The 12,859-nt window shown below is 39.7% G+C and overlaps 1 protein-coding gene across 1 annotated transcript in view; it reads right to left on the minus strand.

Annotated features, from left to right (window-relative positions):
• LOC136707354 (macrophage mannose receptor 1-like) overlaps positions 1 to 12,626 on the minus strand; it is a 41,024-nt gene extending 28,398 nt beyond the window's left edge. The window contains exons 1-15 of the mRNA XM_066681364.1: positions 12,514 to 12,626; positions 11,592 to 11,978; positions 10,641 to 10,820; positions 10,305 to 10,460; positions 9,673 to 9,786; positions 9,390 to 9,527; positions 9,118 to 9,297; positions 8,713 to 8,870; positions 8,373 to 8,489; positions 8,117 to 8,232; positions 6,695 to 6,843; positions 6,288 to 6,487; positions 5,122 to 5,246; positions 4,583 to 4,655; positions 4,327 to 4,483 (exon numbers count right to left, since the gene is read on the minus strand). Of these exons, the coding sequence (XP_066537461.1) occupies positions 4,327 to 4,483; positions 4,583 to 4,655; positions 5,122 to 5,246; positions 6,288 to 6,487; positions 6,695 to 6,843; positions 8,117 to 8,232; positions 8,373 to 8,489; positions 8,713 to 8,870; positions 9,118 to 9,297; positions 9,390 to 9,527; positions 9,673 to 9,786; positions 10,305 to 10,460; positions 10,641 to 10,820; positions 11,592 to 11,978; positions 12,514 to 12,577 (2,314 nt within the window). The 5' untranslated portion in view covers positions 12,578 to 12,626. The remainder of the gene's footprint in view (positions 1 to 4,326; positions 4,484 to 4,582; positions 4,656 to 5,121; positions 5,247 to 6,287; positions 6,488 to 6,694; positions 6,844 to 8,116; positions 8,233 to 8,372; positions 8,490 to 8,712; positions 8,871 to 9,117; positions 9,298 to 9,389; positions 9,528 to 9,672; positions 9,787 to 10,304; positions 10,461 to 10,640; positions 10,821 to 11,591; positions 11,979 to 12,513) is intronic.
• Between the last annotated feature and the right edge of the window lie 233 nt (positions 12,627 to 12,859).

Genomic DNA, 12,859 nt, shown 5'->3' on the forward strand with positions numbered 1-12,859 from the left:
GGTTGATTGTGTTCTGTTTATTATTTTTGTGGTCACCTGTGCCGGAAGGGGGTAAGCGCCTTTTGAGTTTATCTATTTTCTCTTGGTTTATGTTTAGATGGGGAGTCAGGGTTATTTATTGTCATTTATTTGTTTATTTGGTTTGAATAGCAAAGTTAGTGTTGGGGTTGGAGTTAGTGTTGGGTTATGTTTGTTATTTTGGCCGTGGCTTTCCCCTGGAGATATGGCTTTAAGTTTTGTGTGTTGTGATAAGATTTGTTTGTTTGATTTTGTTTAATATCAATATTTTCTTTGTAAATACAAGTTTTTTTCATTTATTCTAAACTGTGTGAGTTTCTCTTTTTTTCCCTCTTTCTACCCATCCCCTAGACTGAAACGTAACATTATATATATATATATATATATATATATATATATATATATATATATATATATATATATATATATACAGTGTATACACAATATACACTACAGCCATATGTTCTGGACATTCGGGTAAAGAGGTGCTGAGCTGTCAAGTGATCACCACCTAGTGGTGAGTTGGATCAGATGGCGAGGGAGGGGAGACCTGGCAGTCCTAAACGTGTGTTGAGGGTTTGCTGGGAACTATGGCAGAGGAACCTATCAGAAAGCTTTTCAACTCCCACATCCAGCAGAGCTTTGACTGCATCCCAGGGGAGGCCAGTGACATTGAGTCCGAATGGGCCATGTTCCAGACCTACATCGTTAAGGCAGCTGAACACAGCTGTGGCTGCAAGGTTGTTGGTGCCTGTCATGGTGGCAATCCCCAAACTCAGCGGTGGACACCCCGGGTAAGGAAGGTTGTCAAGCTCAAGAAAGAGTTGGCTCAAGGGACTCCCGAGGCAGCTGAAAGGTACTGAAGAGCCAAGCAGCTTGCGGCTTTGGCTGTCACTGAGGCAAAAACCCGGGTGTGGGAGGAGTTCAGTGAGGACATGGAAAACAACTTTCAGTTGGCTCCGAGACGATTCTGGCAAACCATTAGGCAACTCAGGGGGGGAAAGCAATTTTCCACCAACACTGTATATGGTGGGGGTAGGGAGTTGTTGACCTGGAAAAAAATACTTAGAGGATCTCAATTCCACCAGCACGTCTTCCACAGAGGAAATATATTTTGGGGACCCTGGGGAGGGCTTGTCTATCACAGGCTGAGGTGGCTGAGGGTGTGTTCAAACTATAGGGGATCACACTCCTCAGCCTCCCCGATAAGGTCTATGCAGGGGTACTGGAGAAGAGAGTCTGACTGATAGTTGAACCTCGGATCCACGAGGAACAATGTGGATCCTGCCCCGGTCGTGGAACACAGGATCAGCTCTTTACCCTTGCTAGGATCCTGGAGGGTGCGTGGGAGTTTGCTAAACCAATCTACATGTGATTTGTGGATCTGGAGATGGCATTCGACTGTGACCCTCGGGATATTCTGTGGGGGGTGCTCTGGGAGTATGAGGTACTGGGCTCGTGGCTAAAAGCCATACAGTCCCTGTATAAACAGAGCAGGTGTCTGGTGTGTATGGCTGGCAGTAAGTCCGACTGGTTTCCAGTTAGAGTTGGACTCCATCAGGGCTGCCCATTGTCACCGGTTCGATTCATAATTTTTATGGACAGAATTTCTTGGCATAGCCAAGTGGCAGAAGGTGTCCGGTTTGGTAGTCTCAGGATCCCATGTCTGCTTTTTGCGGATGATGTGGTCTTGTTGGGTTCATCGAGCCGGGACCTCCAGCTGGCTGGACCAGTTTGCAGCCAAGTGTGAAGCGGTAGAGATTTGAATCAGCACCTCCAAATCTGAGTTCATGGTACTCAGTCGGAAAAAGGTGGAGTGCTTCTCTCCAGGTTGGAAGTGAGATCCTGCCTCAAGTGTAGGAGTTCAAATACCTCGGGGTTTACAAGTGAGGGAAACATGGAGCAGGAGATTTACAGGCACATCGATGCAGTGTCAGCAGTAATGCGGACTCTGTACCGGTCTGTTGTGGTGAAGGGAGAGCTGAGCAGAAAAGCAAACCTCTCGATTTACCATTCAATCTGTGTCCTAACCCTCACCTATGGTCATGAGCCTTGGGTAGTGACCGAAAGAATGAGATTGTGGGTACAAGTGGCTAAAATGGGTTTTCTCAGCAGGGTGTCTGGACTGTCCCTTAGAGACAGGGTTAGGCGCTCTGACATCCGGGAGAGACTCGGAGTGGAGCCAGTTGAAGTGGATAATGGATGGATGAATGGATATTATTGTGTCAAGAGTTCATCTACACCTTAATCAACTACAGTCCTCCATCCATCCATTTATATTTATAGAGTTTAACTGACACTTATCCACAACTCACAAAAATCCTGTGTTGTCTACTCTGAGAATCGATCCCAGCTAGGATAAGTAGGTCCACAACACACTTTAACTAAGATAATGCTAGAAATATACACAAGATACTACTAGTACTTCTAGCTGAAACCTAGAAATCTAAACAAAATGCAACAGCATGTCAATGTCTCTTTAAATGGGAACTGAAAATCAGCATCTCTATAGCATATTCATAATCAGCATATTTATACATCATTGGGATTTTTATTGGGAGACAGCTGTAGCGTAATGGTCTAAGGTTGAGAGGATGAAAATGGCCAAGTGGAAGGAGGATGCACAAAGCCAAAGAATAAATTAATTATATATTTTTAGATTAGCTTTGATATAATACTTAGTGTTATACGTTATATTGGATGAGTGTTTGAATGCTTGTTTTATTCTGGACAAAAATGGACAGTTTGTAAAGTTTTAAATGTAAAATGCAGAGGTGGAATGTAACAAATTACGTATACCCCAGGAAAGGCACAACACTCACAGCGTTACTGTAATTGAGTAGATTCTTTGTATATTTGTACTTTTTTAAGTGCCTTAGTGAATGGTGGGCTGGAGAGAAATCTAGCAGAAAATCATAAGAAATATGTAGACGGACAAGTCATTCACCGGTGCTGACCCAGCTGAGTCAGAAACCCAGTCGAATTCTGAGTTACTCTGGAAGGAAATGAACCCCTGGCCATATTCAAGTGCAAGGAAGGTGACATCTTTATAAAGCAGAATCGTCCTGTATTTGGGCACTAAAAGATGTGTTCCATTTTGAGCCGACATGGGATGCATTTAGTTCCATATTTTTGAGGTCACACTGTTATAGCGATGGTTTGAGACAGAAACACACAGCTCTCTCAGCCAGAGTGAGGGGCGGATACTTCACGCCTCTTACACGCTCATTGGTCATCACCTTTATTTAGCAAATCAGCAGCCAATGCATTCACAGTCCCTCCTACAGTGGGTTGTTTTGGTGTGGTTCTGCTGTGAGCAGCAGGTCAGTGCTGAAAAATTGTGAATTTAAAGCTCTGCATAAAGAACTTATGTTAGCACCATGTCCCAATATTTTTATATACTTTTATTTTTCGATGAAAATTTCAGTCATCCTTTCCAAATCTACCATTTGCATTGGCCTCTTTGACTCCTACATCAAAATATAAATGGGAAATTAAAATCGTGTTCTTTCTCCATGTTGTATCAAATATGTATCATCCCGTGGAGAAAAAAAAAACAGCAATATGTATTGTTTTGTGAAATTTATATGCCCGGTGAAGGACTGGCACCATCTACAGGGTGTGTTCCTGCCTTGTGCCCAGTCAGTGACCCACCACGACCCTGAACATATATATTACCCAAAGTAGTACCCAAGTAGCTCAGCAGTCTTCCAGTTCACAGTCTTCTTCCAGTCTGCTCCCATGAACTGGAAGAATGCTGAGCTACTTGGATACTGCTTTGAGTAATACATCTATATTCCTTCATTCATTGTTGAATGCTGTCTACTATGGGTAATACATTGACTTGACATTAATACCTCATACATACCCACTTCAAAACAACAGACATATTCTTTCAATAAAATGTTGTTGAGTATACATAACTTCAGGTATTTTAATATTCATGTCTTATCTTCAGGCCTCTCCATTAGCACTTTATTTAATTTGTAAAATTATTCCATTAATTAAAACCAACTGGTTTGAAATGTATATCCCCTTTTTGCGCTAGGAGAGAAACTACCTCCCCACACAAACACTGTTAAAAAAAGTAACTAAGTAACTTCAACTCTGAGTAAATTTCAAATGCACTAATTTTTACTTTTACTTCAGTACATTTTTACACCGATAATCTTACTTGTACTTAAGTAAAAGTTTATCAGAGTAACAGTACTTTTACTTGAGCAGAATGTTTTAGTATTCTTTCCATCTCTGGTAAAATGCAACTATATGTTACTAAGTATGTATAGAACTAGATAAAATTTCTGTTACCTTTTTGAATCTCACAAAGCCAGTCTGTCCTTTGATCACACTGTAGATCATTCCATTGTTGTAGTGAGGTTCTATATGTGTACAGTTGAATTATAGCACATTTTTCAATGTTGTTTAAGTTGTTTGGTTCCCCCTCCTGCCAGTATTCAAAAGATGACTAAAGAAACAAGAAATCCAATATGAATTTGATCACTCCACACATCAGCCCTATGAGGAAATATCTCAGTACAGCTGATCAAATTTAAACCACACTCACATCTGAGCCATCACTCCATGTGTAACCAACAGTGGGGTCCTGGATGCTGTAGCCAATCCATGCAGACTCTGAACTACAAAAATAAATATAATAAATCTGTATAAAAATTGTACGTCTAGGTCTCCACTTCTGTAAATTCAAAGCTACCCTGTAGTAGAAAAGACAGTGTATTCTTCATCTAATATTTGACTAAAATACCTATTTATATGTGAATGTTTATATTAGGTGGTAAGTGTCATTGTTTTACAGCTCTGGTCACTGTCTGTGAGGAGTTTGGTGTGTTTTCTCCATGTCTATTGAGTTTCTTCTGAGTTCACTGATTTCCTTCCACAGTCCAACACCTGCTAGTAGTTAGACTGGTTACACAAACCAGTGATTGGGTAAGTGTATGACGTTTTGTTATAGACTACCGCACCATCCAGTTTCATCCAATTTCCACATTATGCCCATTGATTGCTGATAAGCTCCGGACACTGAACAGGAATAAGGGATTACAGAAAATGAATAAATTAATATTTTTAATACACTCATATACTTACTATTCACTTTCCAATGACAGCAAATCAGTAGAACTGTGGATACTGAGTAGGTCGCCTCCCAGTTCCCGACAGAAGGCAAGGGCTTCAAACCATGTCTTCTTTTGACTTTGCACCACTGAAAATATCTTTAGCAATCACATTAAAACAAACACTAATCAGTGCTGAGACACCAATTGCATGATACATCTTAACAATTATTTTTACCATATATAGTTTATTCAAAGCCCTTTTTGCAGAAAAAAGAGAACATGCCAAATGCCACACAAACTGAGACAGGGCTGAACCCAGGCCCCCATTACCAGAGCTGTGTTGTAGCGACATCTGCTGCACCCCATGTAGGTTTGGGCAGTATAACAGTAATACCATATACCACTGTATTGAAAAATGTGGATGGTACCTCAAAATGAGAGCAGAATTTCAAAATTGTGACACGTGTGGTGTATCAAATTTTTGTTTTGTGTTTGACTAATTTAAGTGAGGGAGGGGGCACTGTGAGAGGTCACTGACTGGTGATGTTGCACTCTGAAAACAGCCCAGTAGCCCATCGCAGTTGTGCAATTTAGTGCTGAGATTGTATTTACAGAGAGATGAAGGAAGCTGTAAACAAACAAAATATGTAGAAGACACTTAACTCAACTTTGTGCTCACATGTATAAGGCATTATCCTTTGTGTGATTGCAGTTTGCTGGAAAACCGTCTGCTGTGGTGTGCTAATCCTCAAGTGCCTGTTAGCTTGCCAGGTATGCTTCTAAATAGTTTTCTGTTCCTCCAGCAACATTTGCTGAAATTTACTCGCTTGGAAACATTTTTTTATTGTCAACACATCTGTGTTAATTGTGAGCTGTACTGAGCTGAACTACACAGCACTGAAAAACCTTCACTCAACCACATTCACAGATATGAGGCTCAAACAGCCTGACAGTGCAGCCCGCATCCACACAGTAATACAGCATACCATTTTAATATTTTGTGACAGTATGATACATGTGGATACCACCCATTCCTAACCCCACAAAAAAGCTCCCAAATATTGTGCTTCATTTTAATGTTCCATCAGAAGGTCTTCACAAACATTTTGTCATTTATTGTTTTTCATTCAAGTTTATCATTCTTTGTCATTATTATTAGCATATTAGCATTATTATATCATAACGTTTTAATTGTACCTTGGCACACTGATCCCTGTTTCTGAGTGGAAACCAGCCCTCGCTGCAATTGGCAGGAGGAGTTGTTGGATGTGCTGGAGTTGGGGTCACTCCCTCTGCTTTCTGCTTACAGATGTATTTCTCTGCATTAGAGCAGTTTAACACATCCCATAATCCAGCAAGAACACCTGTGGTCATGGCAACGCAGCCTTGCTTCCCTCCTGTATTGGCACCCCAATACATTAACACACTGAATATATGTTTGACAGGATAAATTGTATTTTTATTTGCTTGTTTATTGTTTTATTATAAATCAAATATTGAGTTCTACTTCATCTTCTAACATCTACCATTATATATACACATTAAAAACGGAATATGTGACTCAGGTCATGTGAAGTGTCTCACGTTATATCTATAGATTTTACCTGGCATTCCTGCATTGAAGTGTGTGTAGGAAACTTTGCTAGTGTTTGTCCACTCAAAGATGTGTTTATTCTTTTGGTTGGACAGTCCGATCCAGAAGTGCTTCTCTGATCGTGCTCCAATCAGACTGACCAGGAATGCATTTTCAATCCTGAGGGGGAAAAAAAAAAACATGAACAGACCCAAAGTATGGCCCGCATATTTTCAAACAGATACTGACAACTGCAGAAACAAACTGAGTAATATGAGATAAACTACTGTGGAAGCAACACATATCAGTAAACGGATTCTAATAAAAGGTAAAATTGCACTATGCAAATCGTGACATTTTTGAATCTATATCTAAACATTCCCTTATATATTTCCAATACAACAACATTTATATTTTTTCATTTGTGGAAATCTGAAATCTAGTGATACTCTGCATGTATATATTGTACTTTTTTTACCTATATAATTCACCCTATAGGGAATGAGGAGGTATTTGACAGAGACAGATTCTGCATTCAAGTAACGTAGACTTTATCAGAAAAACTAGTAACCCACCAGAAGGCACCACATGAACACCTTGTGAAGTTGGAAGCTGAATTCAAACACTTAGGCTGTTTCTCAATACAAAGTACATCAAGTTCAAACAGCTGTACTTGGTCGTACAAACTTGGCGAGTACAAACTCCCGAGAACGCTAAGATCATTCTGTAACTGGAACGCTGGCATACTTGATGAAGTCACCGTCTCCTTGGAGCGAAATAATCAATAGTGCTGAGGTTGGTGAAAAAATGCATTCTGGGATATCTGACTCTCTCAAGTCTACAGAAGTCATGCCCCAGTGCATCCTTGATAATACGGGTGGAGCAAAAACACAACTGGGTATGTGGCGCAGCAGGTACATGCAGGAACATGGAGGGTGTGGGTTCGATTCCTGCTCCGGGTGACTGTCTGTGAGGAGTGTGGTGTGTTCTCCCAGTGTCTGTGTGGGTTTCCTCCGGGTGACTGTCTGTGAGGAGTGTGGTGTGTTGTCCCTGTGTCTGCATGGGTTTCCTCTGGGTGCTCTGGTTTCCTCCCACAGTCCAAAAACACACATTGCTAGGTGGATTGGTGACTCAAAACTGTGTCCAAAGGTGTGAGTGAATGTGTGAGTGTGTGTGTGTTTCCCTGTGAAGGACTGGCGCCCCCTCCCTGGTTGAAATTGAAATTCTGAGCCCAATACTAATGTCAGAACATAGCCACCAGTCCTTTGCTAATTCCTGTTCAATACAAATCTATCTGCCTGATAAAATGTTTGTGACATACTTTGAGTAAAATGCCAGAAGGATCAAGCAATATGGTTCTTTATTATATTGTGTAAAGACCCAGTTTCAGAATGACTGGCTTCAGTGCCTGTTCCTTTAAATGACAATGAGTGTCTGTGTACTCCAGTCTGACCTGTCTGTAATGTAGACTAAATAAGATCCACTCTTCTCACACATCTGTTTGGCCTCTTGAAAGGTTTTAGTCTGTGCTCCAGTTTGATAGCAATAGTAGCCGTACTTGACCCAACCCTTAAAAAGTCAAGAAACACGAGACGCTGATTAGAAAAAACTAACATGAAAACATTGAGGTACAAGTTAATACCTTGCAAGTTCAAATGTTTTCAAACATAAAACTTTTCCAAATAATAAAATCTGAAGCCAATACTCACAGGTTTGCAGCCTGGGCTCGTAACAGCTGTGTCGTTAGTGGATGGACTTAAATGGGTTTTTTTCTTACAGATGTATCCATACTTTTTCTGACAGACTTGGTCAGCCCACTTTCCCTCCTGAACCAGACACAGGTAAATTTACTGGAGGGAATGTGTCCCTTCTTTTTAATGATGTGGTTTAATTATGCTGTTATTTATTATCTAAATTACTATTAGATAATATTACAATTTTATATTATCTAAAAAAACAAAACATTAAGATGGAATATTTCAGTTGTTATATTAATATTAGTTTGGGGGAAATGGATCTGTGTTACAGTGTAAGTGATGATTTTGTTACCTCTCCTCTCATTGAAACACAGTCTTCTTTAAGGGCAGCATTGTGGCTCGGCTCATTCACATCCCACAGGACAAATGGGACGCTGGAGTGGTCACTCCATTCAAAGAGCATCGCAGTCTTGAGGTCATTTAAACCAATCCACACTTCATCTGTCTTCACTGTGTACGTTGGAAGAAATAATAAGAAAGACATATCAGAGAGTTTAAATTATATCTTCTTCACAGAACTGATGGTTGGTTGCAAATTCTACAGCTAGAGCTCAGTTTGATCCAAACCCCTAGTTTACTATAGTGTTCTCTTCTGATTCAAACCAAATTCAACAACCTGAACTTATGCTGAATGCATGTCACCCATTGTCCATTTTATCCCACAGAGTTATAGCTGATAGAACACACACAAACTCACAGTATCCGAGTTGTGAGATGACAAAGCTCTGCTCTTCTACACTGAGAACGCTCAGCAGATCTCCACCTTCCCTTCGACAGGTGTCTTTTGCTTCCAGCCACGTTTTCTTTGTTCGGAAGAGGTGGTAGCAGTGGCCTGAGTAAGGAATCCAGGGAGTGGTGCAAGAACCTGTGTGAACAGCTGGACAGAAGCAGACATAAAACATACAGGATGTCAAAGACCAGCATTATTTAATACTTCAATAAGTCTTTATTCAAGGAGACACTGATTACCTGGTGGAACAGTGGGAGTGGAGAGGCCTCTTTGACAGATATATCCATGTCTATCAGAACAAAGAGCAGTGGACCATTCAGAACCCTGAAATTGACTTAATACCCCACAGCTATGGCCTGGTAGAGAAGATGGTTGACCTTTTCCCAGGAAAAAAAAAAAAAAAACACACACACACACAACCATGTGTAATAAATGAATGGATTCTCAGAATAAACAGATAATATGTCCTGATAAAGTCCACAGAAATAAAAATGAATGATGAATTAAGACAAGAAAACTCACCACTGAGCCATTGCAGATAACGTAAAGGTTGTCCATTGACCCAATGCCATCCACTAGAGGCATCCAAACTGTTCAGTCCTGTCCACAACACTGCCCCTGTTGTCTGAGTCAGCCCTAAATAAATTTAAAACTTTATTTGGAAATAGCTTTACACTATTACAGGAGTACAATGATTTAAAAAGAACACCATCGTCATATGAAAATAAGCAAAGTAAAGATTAAAATTCATATGAGAGTCCAGATTTGTGATGAAGACATGTATTTTTTTTAAAGTTACATTCTACATAAACAAATGTTTATTATACCTTGCACATTATGTCTTAATACTGTCTTCAAGGCAGCACAAAAATTCTGTTTAATATACTCAGTCCATTTTTTCCAAATCTGATTAATGAGACATTTGCAAATTCAGAAGCAGAAAGCTTTCACAATTTATATATATATATATATCATTCATTCATTCATTCATAATCTGTAACCACTTATCCAATTCAGGGTTGCAGTGGGTCCAGAGCCTACCTGGAATCATTGGGCGCAAGGAGGGAATACACCCTGGAAGGGGTGCCAGTCCTTCACAGGGCAACACACAGTCACACATTCACTCACACCTATGGAGTCATTAGAGCCTGTACCTGATATGAAAGTCTGTTCATGGGGCTCAGTGACGCTCAGCAGATCTCCCCCTTGCTGCTGACAGCTCTTCCTGGCCTGATACCACTTCAGTGCAGACGCTTCATTCAGCTGGTAATACACATCTGTCAGAGGGTTCTTCACCCAGAAGTTGTCATCTACAATCAGAAAAGCACCAGAAAACAATAACAGTCAGATATCCATATAGGGCTAGGTTAGAAACAAAAACACATTAAAATGTATATATTAATATATAATGTTTTAAAAATGATTTTTGTTTCATTAAATAAACACATAAAAATCTGTTCTAAGGCATTTTATTAGAAGAAACCATGTACCTTTTTTACGTATTGGACAGTAACCCCAGAGCTGATTGGGTTCATAGTCACTTTCAACAGCACACCACAGACGTTTGATGGAGGAGCCATCCGTTGTGCAGTCTGTGTACCATTTCTTTTCATAAAGGAATGGAAATTCACAAGGACGTCCAAAAGCATTTCCTTTAATTGTGTATATCTCTGTGATAACAAAAAGAAAACAGCATATGCCTTTGGATACTATAGTTTTATGGTATTAACACCAATCCTCTTCTCATAAAAACCATACAAACCACTTATAGACTCTGAATCAGTGGCGGATGTTGGTCTTTCAAGGAGGGGAAGTTCAATTTCGGACTACATCATAAAATGTGTCGGTTTATTTATACGTAAATTTTACCCTCTATTCCTTTTTAAGAAAATGATCTGTGACCCTGTCATACCAACAAGGCGTCTTTTCCAGGGACTTCATTAGTGTCCTCTCAAAGGTCAGCAGAGCTAGGCTGCTTAAACGGCCTTGGCCCATGTGAAGTGTGTCCGCCTGTGCTCCCATGGATCTTTACACCAAAGGATTGCTGATTCGCTCATTTCGCTGTCAATCAAAAAGGGATTCAGCCTGAGACAGATCATCCAATCATCATGCAGAAGCTGAGCGTCCGTGACATGTACACACAACAGTATGTATTTGATCACTTATTTTTTACATTTTAGTGGAAGCTGAGCTTCCCTTGCAGTCTTAGAGCAATCGCCACTGCTCTGAATATAAAGTCACAGTATGACTTTATATGACATTAAATGACAGTTAATGGCTATACTAATTATAGCAGCAATTAGGGGATGCATAAATAGAGCTCTTATAAAATGTAATATGGGTCTAGAAATAAATACATTGTTTTATTGCAAATATTATAAAAATTATTAGCTATTGCACAGATGTTGTGATGTTGCAGTTTATTCTGAGAAACTAAATACCTTCATAGGGCCGAGAGCAAACACTGCCCATCGTTCCATGGATTGTCCACTTGCCCTTTTCCCCTGGGTTTGTGGACAGTGTCAGTAGAGCAGTGTCCCCCTGAAGGGACAAGTAAAGAGACTCATTCTTCAGGCCAAACAGAGTGTTGTTCTGGCACTCCCACTTCTGAAAATCACGGCTGGAATCACAGATGAACCACTGCAGTTTATTGCCCTCACTCTTGACCCCTGTGCCGAGGCATTTCTTCTGGGCAACATTAAAGATGCGGTTCTCTGACGTCCAGCGGAAGTGCAGTTTGAGGTTCTGAGGGTTACACAGAGTCAGCTCTCGCAGACTGTCTCCCAGACATCGGTTCTTATGGGCATTGTAGATCAGAAAAGTGCCATCTGTGGAGGAAAGGAAGAATTGTGAAATGAACACAGCAGCTGTTTTCCCTACAAGTCAGGCATTTCTTCAGCATCCATAGTGTACTGCTTCCATATCCATGCTGAAGAATTCAAATAAAGAATTTTGTGACTCAAACACTAAAAGGTGACTGATTAGATAGATAGATAGATAGAAAACATAAAATAGAAATTTAAAACATTTTAAATATAACAATGAAACATATGTAAAAATAAGATAATGGTAACAAAAATAGAAATTTGGAACTGGATATAAAATATAGAACAGTGTGTAGAACTAAAATATATACTATAAATAAATAAAATAGCAAGTAGCACTTTAAATATAAAATGAAACAGTAGGAATATATAAACCAGAACAGCCATCTTTCACCACTACAATGTTTTTATTTATTTATTTATTATTATTTTTTTTTAAAACATTCTTTAACTAAATCTACAGACATCTCTGCAGAACACCTGTGCTAATTAAGTAATGATTGGTATTAAATATAGTTTAAATAAAGTGGCAACAAACCTGACTGAGCAAAGCAGTCTGACAATTTCAGTAAAAGCACAATGATGACAGGTATTTTCACCATCTTGTGTGAGCCCAATCCTATGTTGAACTTTGATGTTCACTCTCAGAATGGCACTGGTCTTGTGACCTACTCTTAATAGGATTGCTAACTGCTCACCACAGAAGCGAAAATATCCTGTCACATGCATTTCTTTTGGAACAGCGAGGAACTGATTTCATCATAGCACATCTTGTAAGCAACACAAAGACAATTTATAATACCTACACAACTGTTAGGCGGAAATAATGTCCTCAGCATATACAATCCGGATTCCAAAAAAATTGGGACACTAAAAAAATTGTA

The sequence above is a fragment of the Hoplias malabaricus genome, chromosome 9 (assembly GCF_029633855.1).
Source record: "Hoplias malabaricus isolate fHopMal1 chromosome 9, fHopMal1.hap1, whole genome shotgun sequence".
Taxonomy (NCBI): Eukaryota; Metazoa; Chordata; class Actinopteri; order Characiformes; family Erythrinidae; genus Hoplias; species Hoplias malabaricus.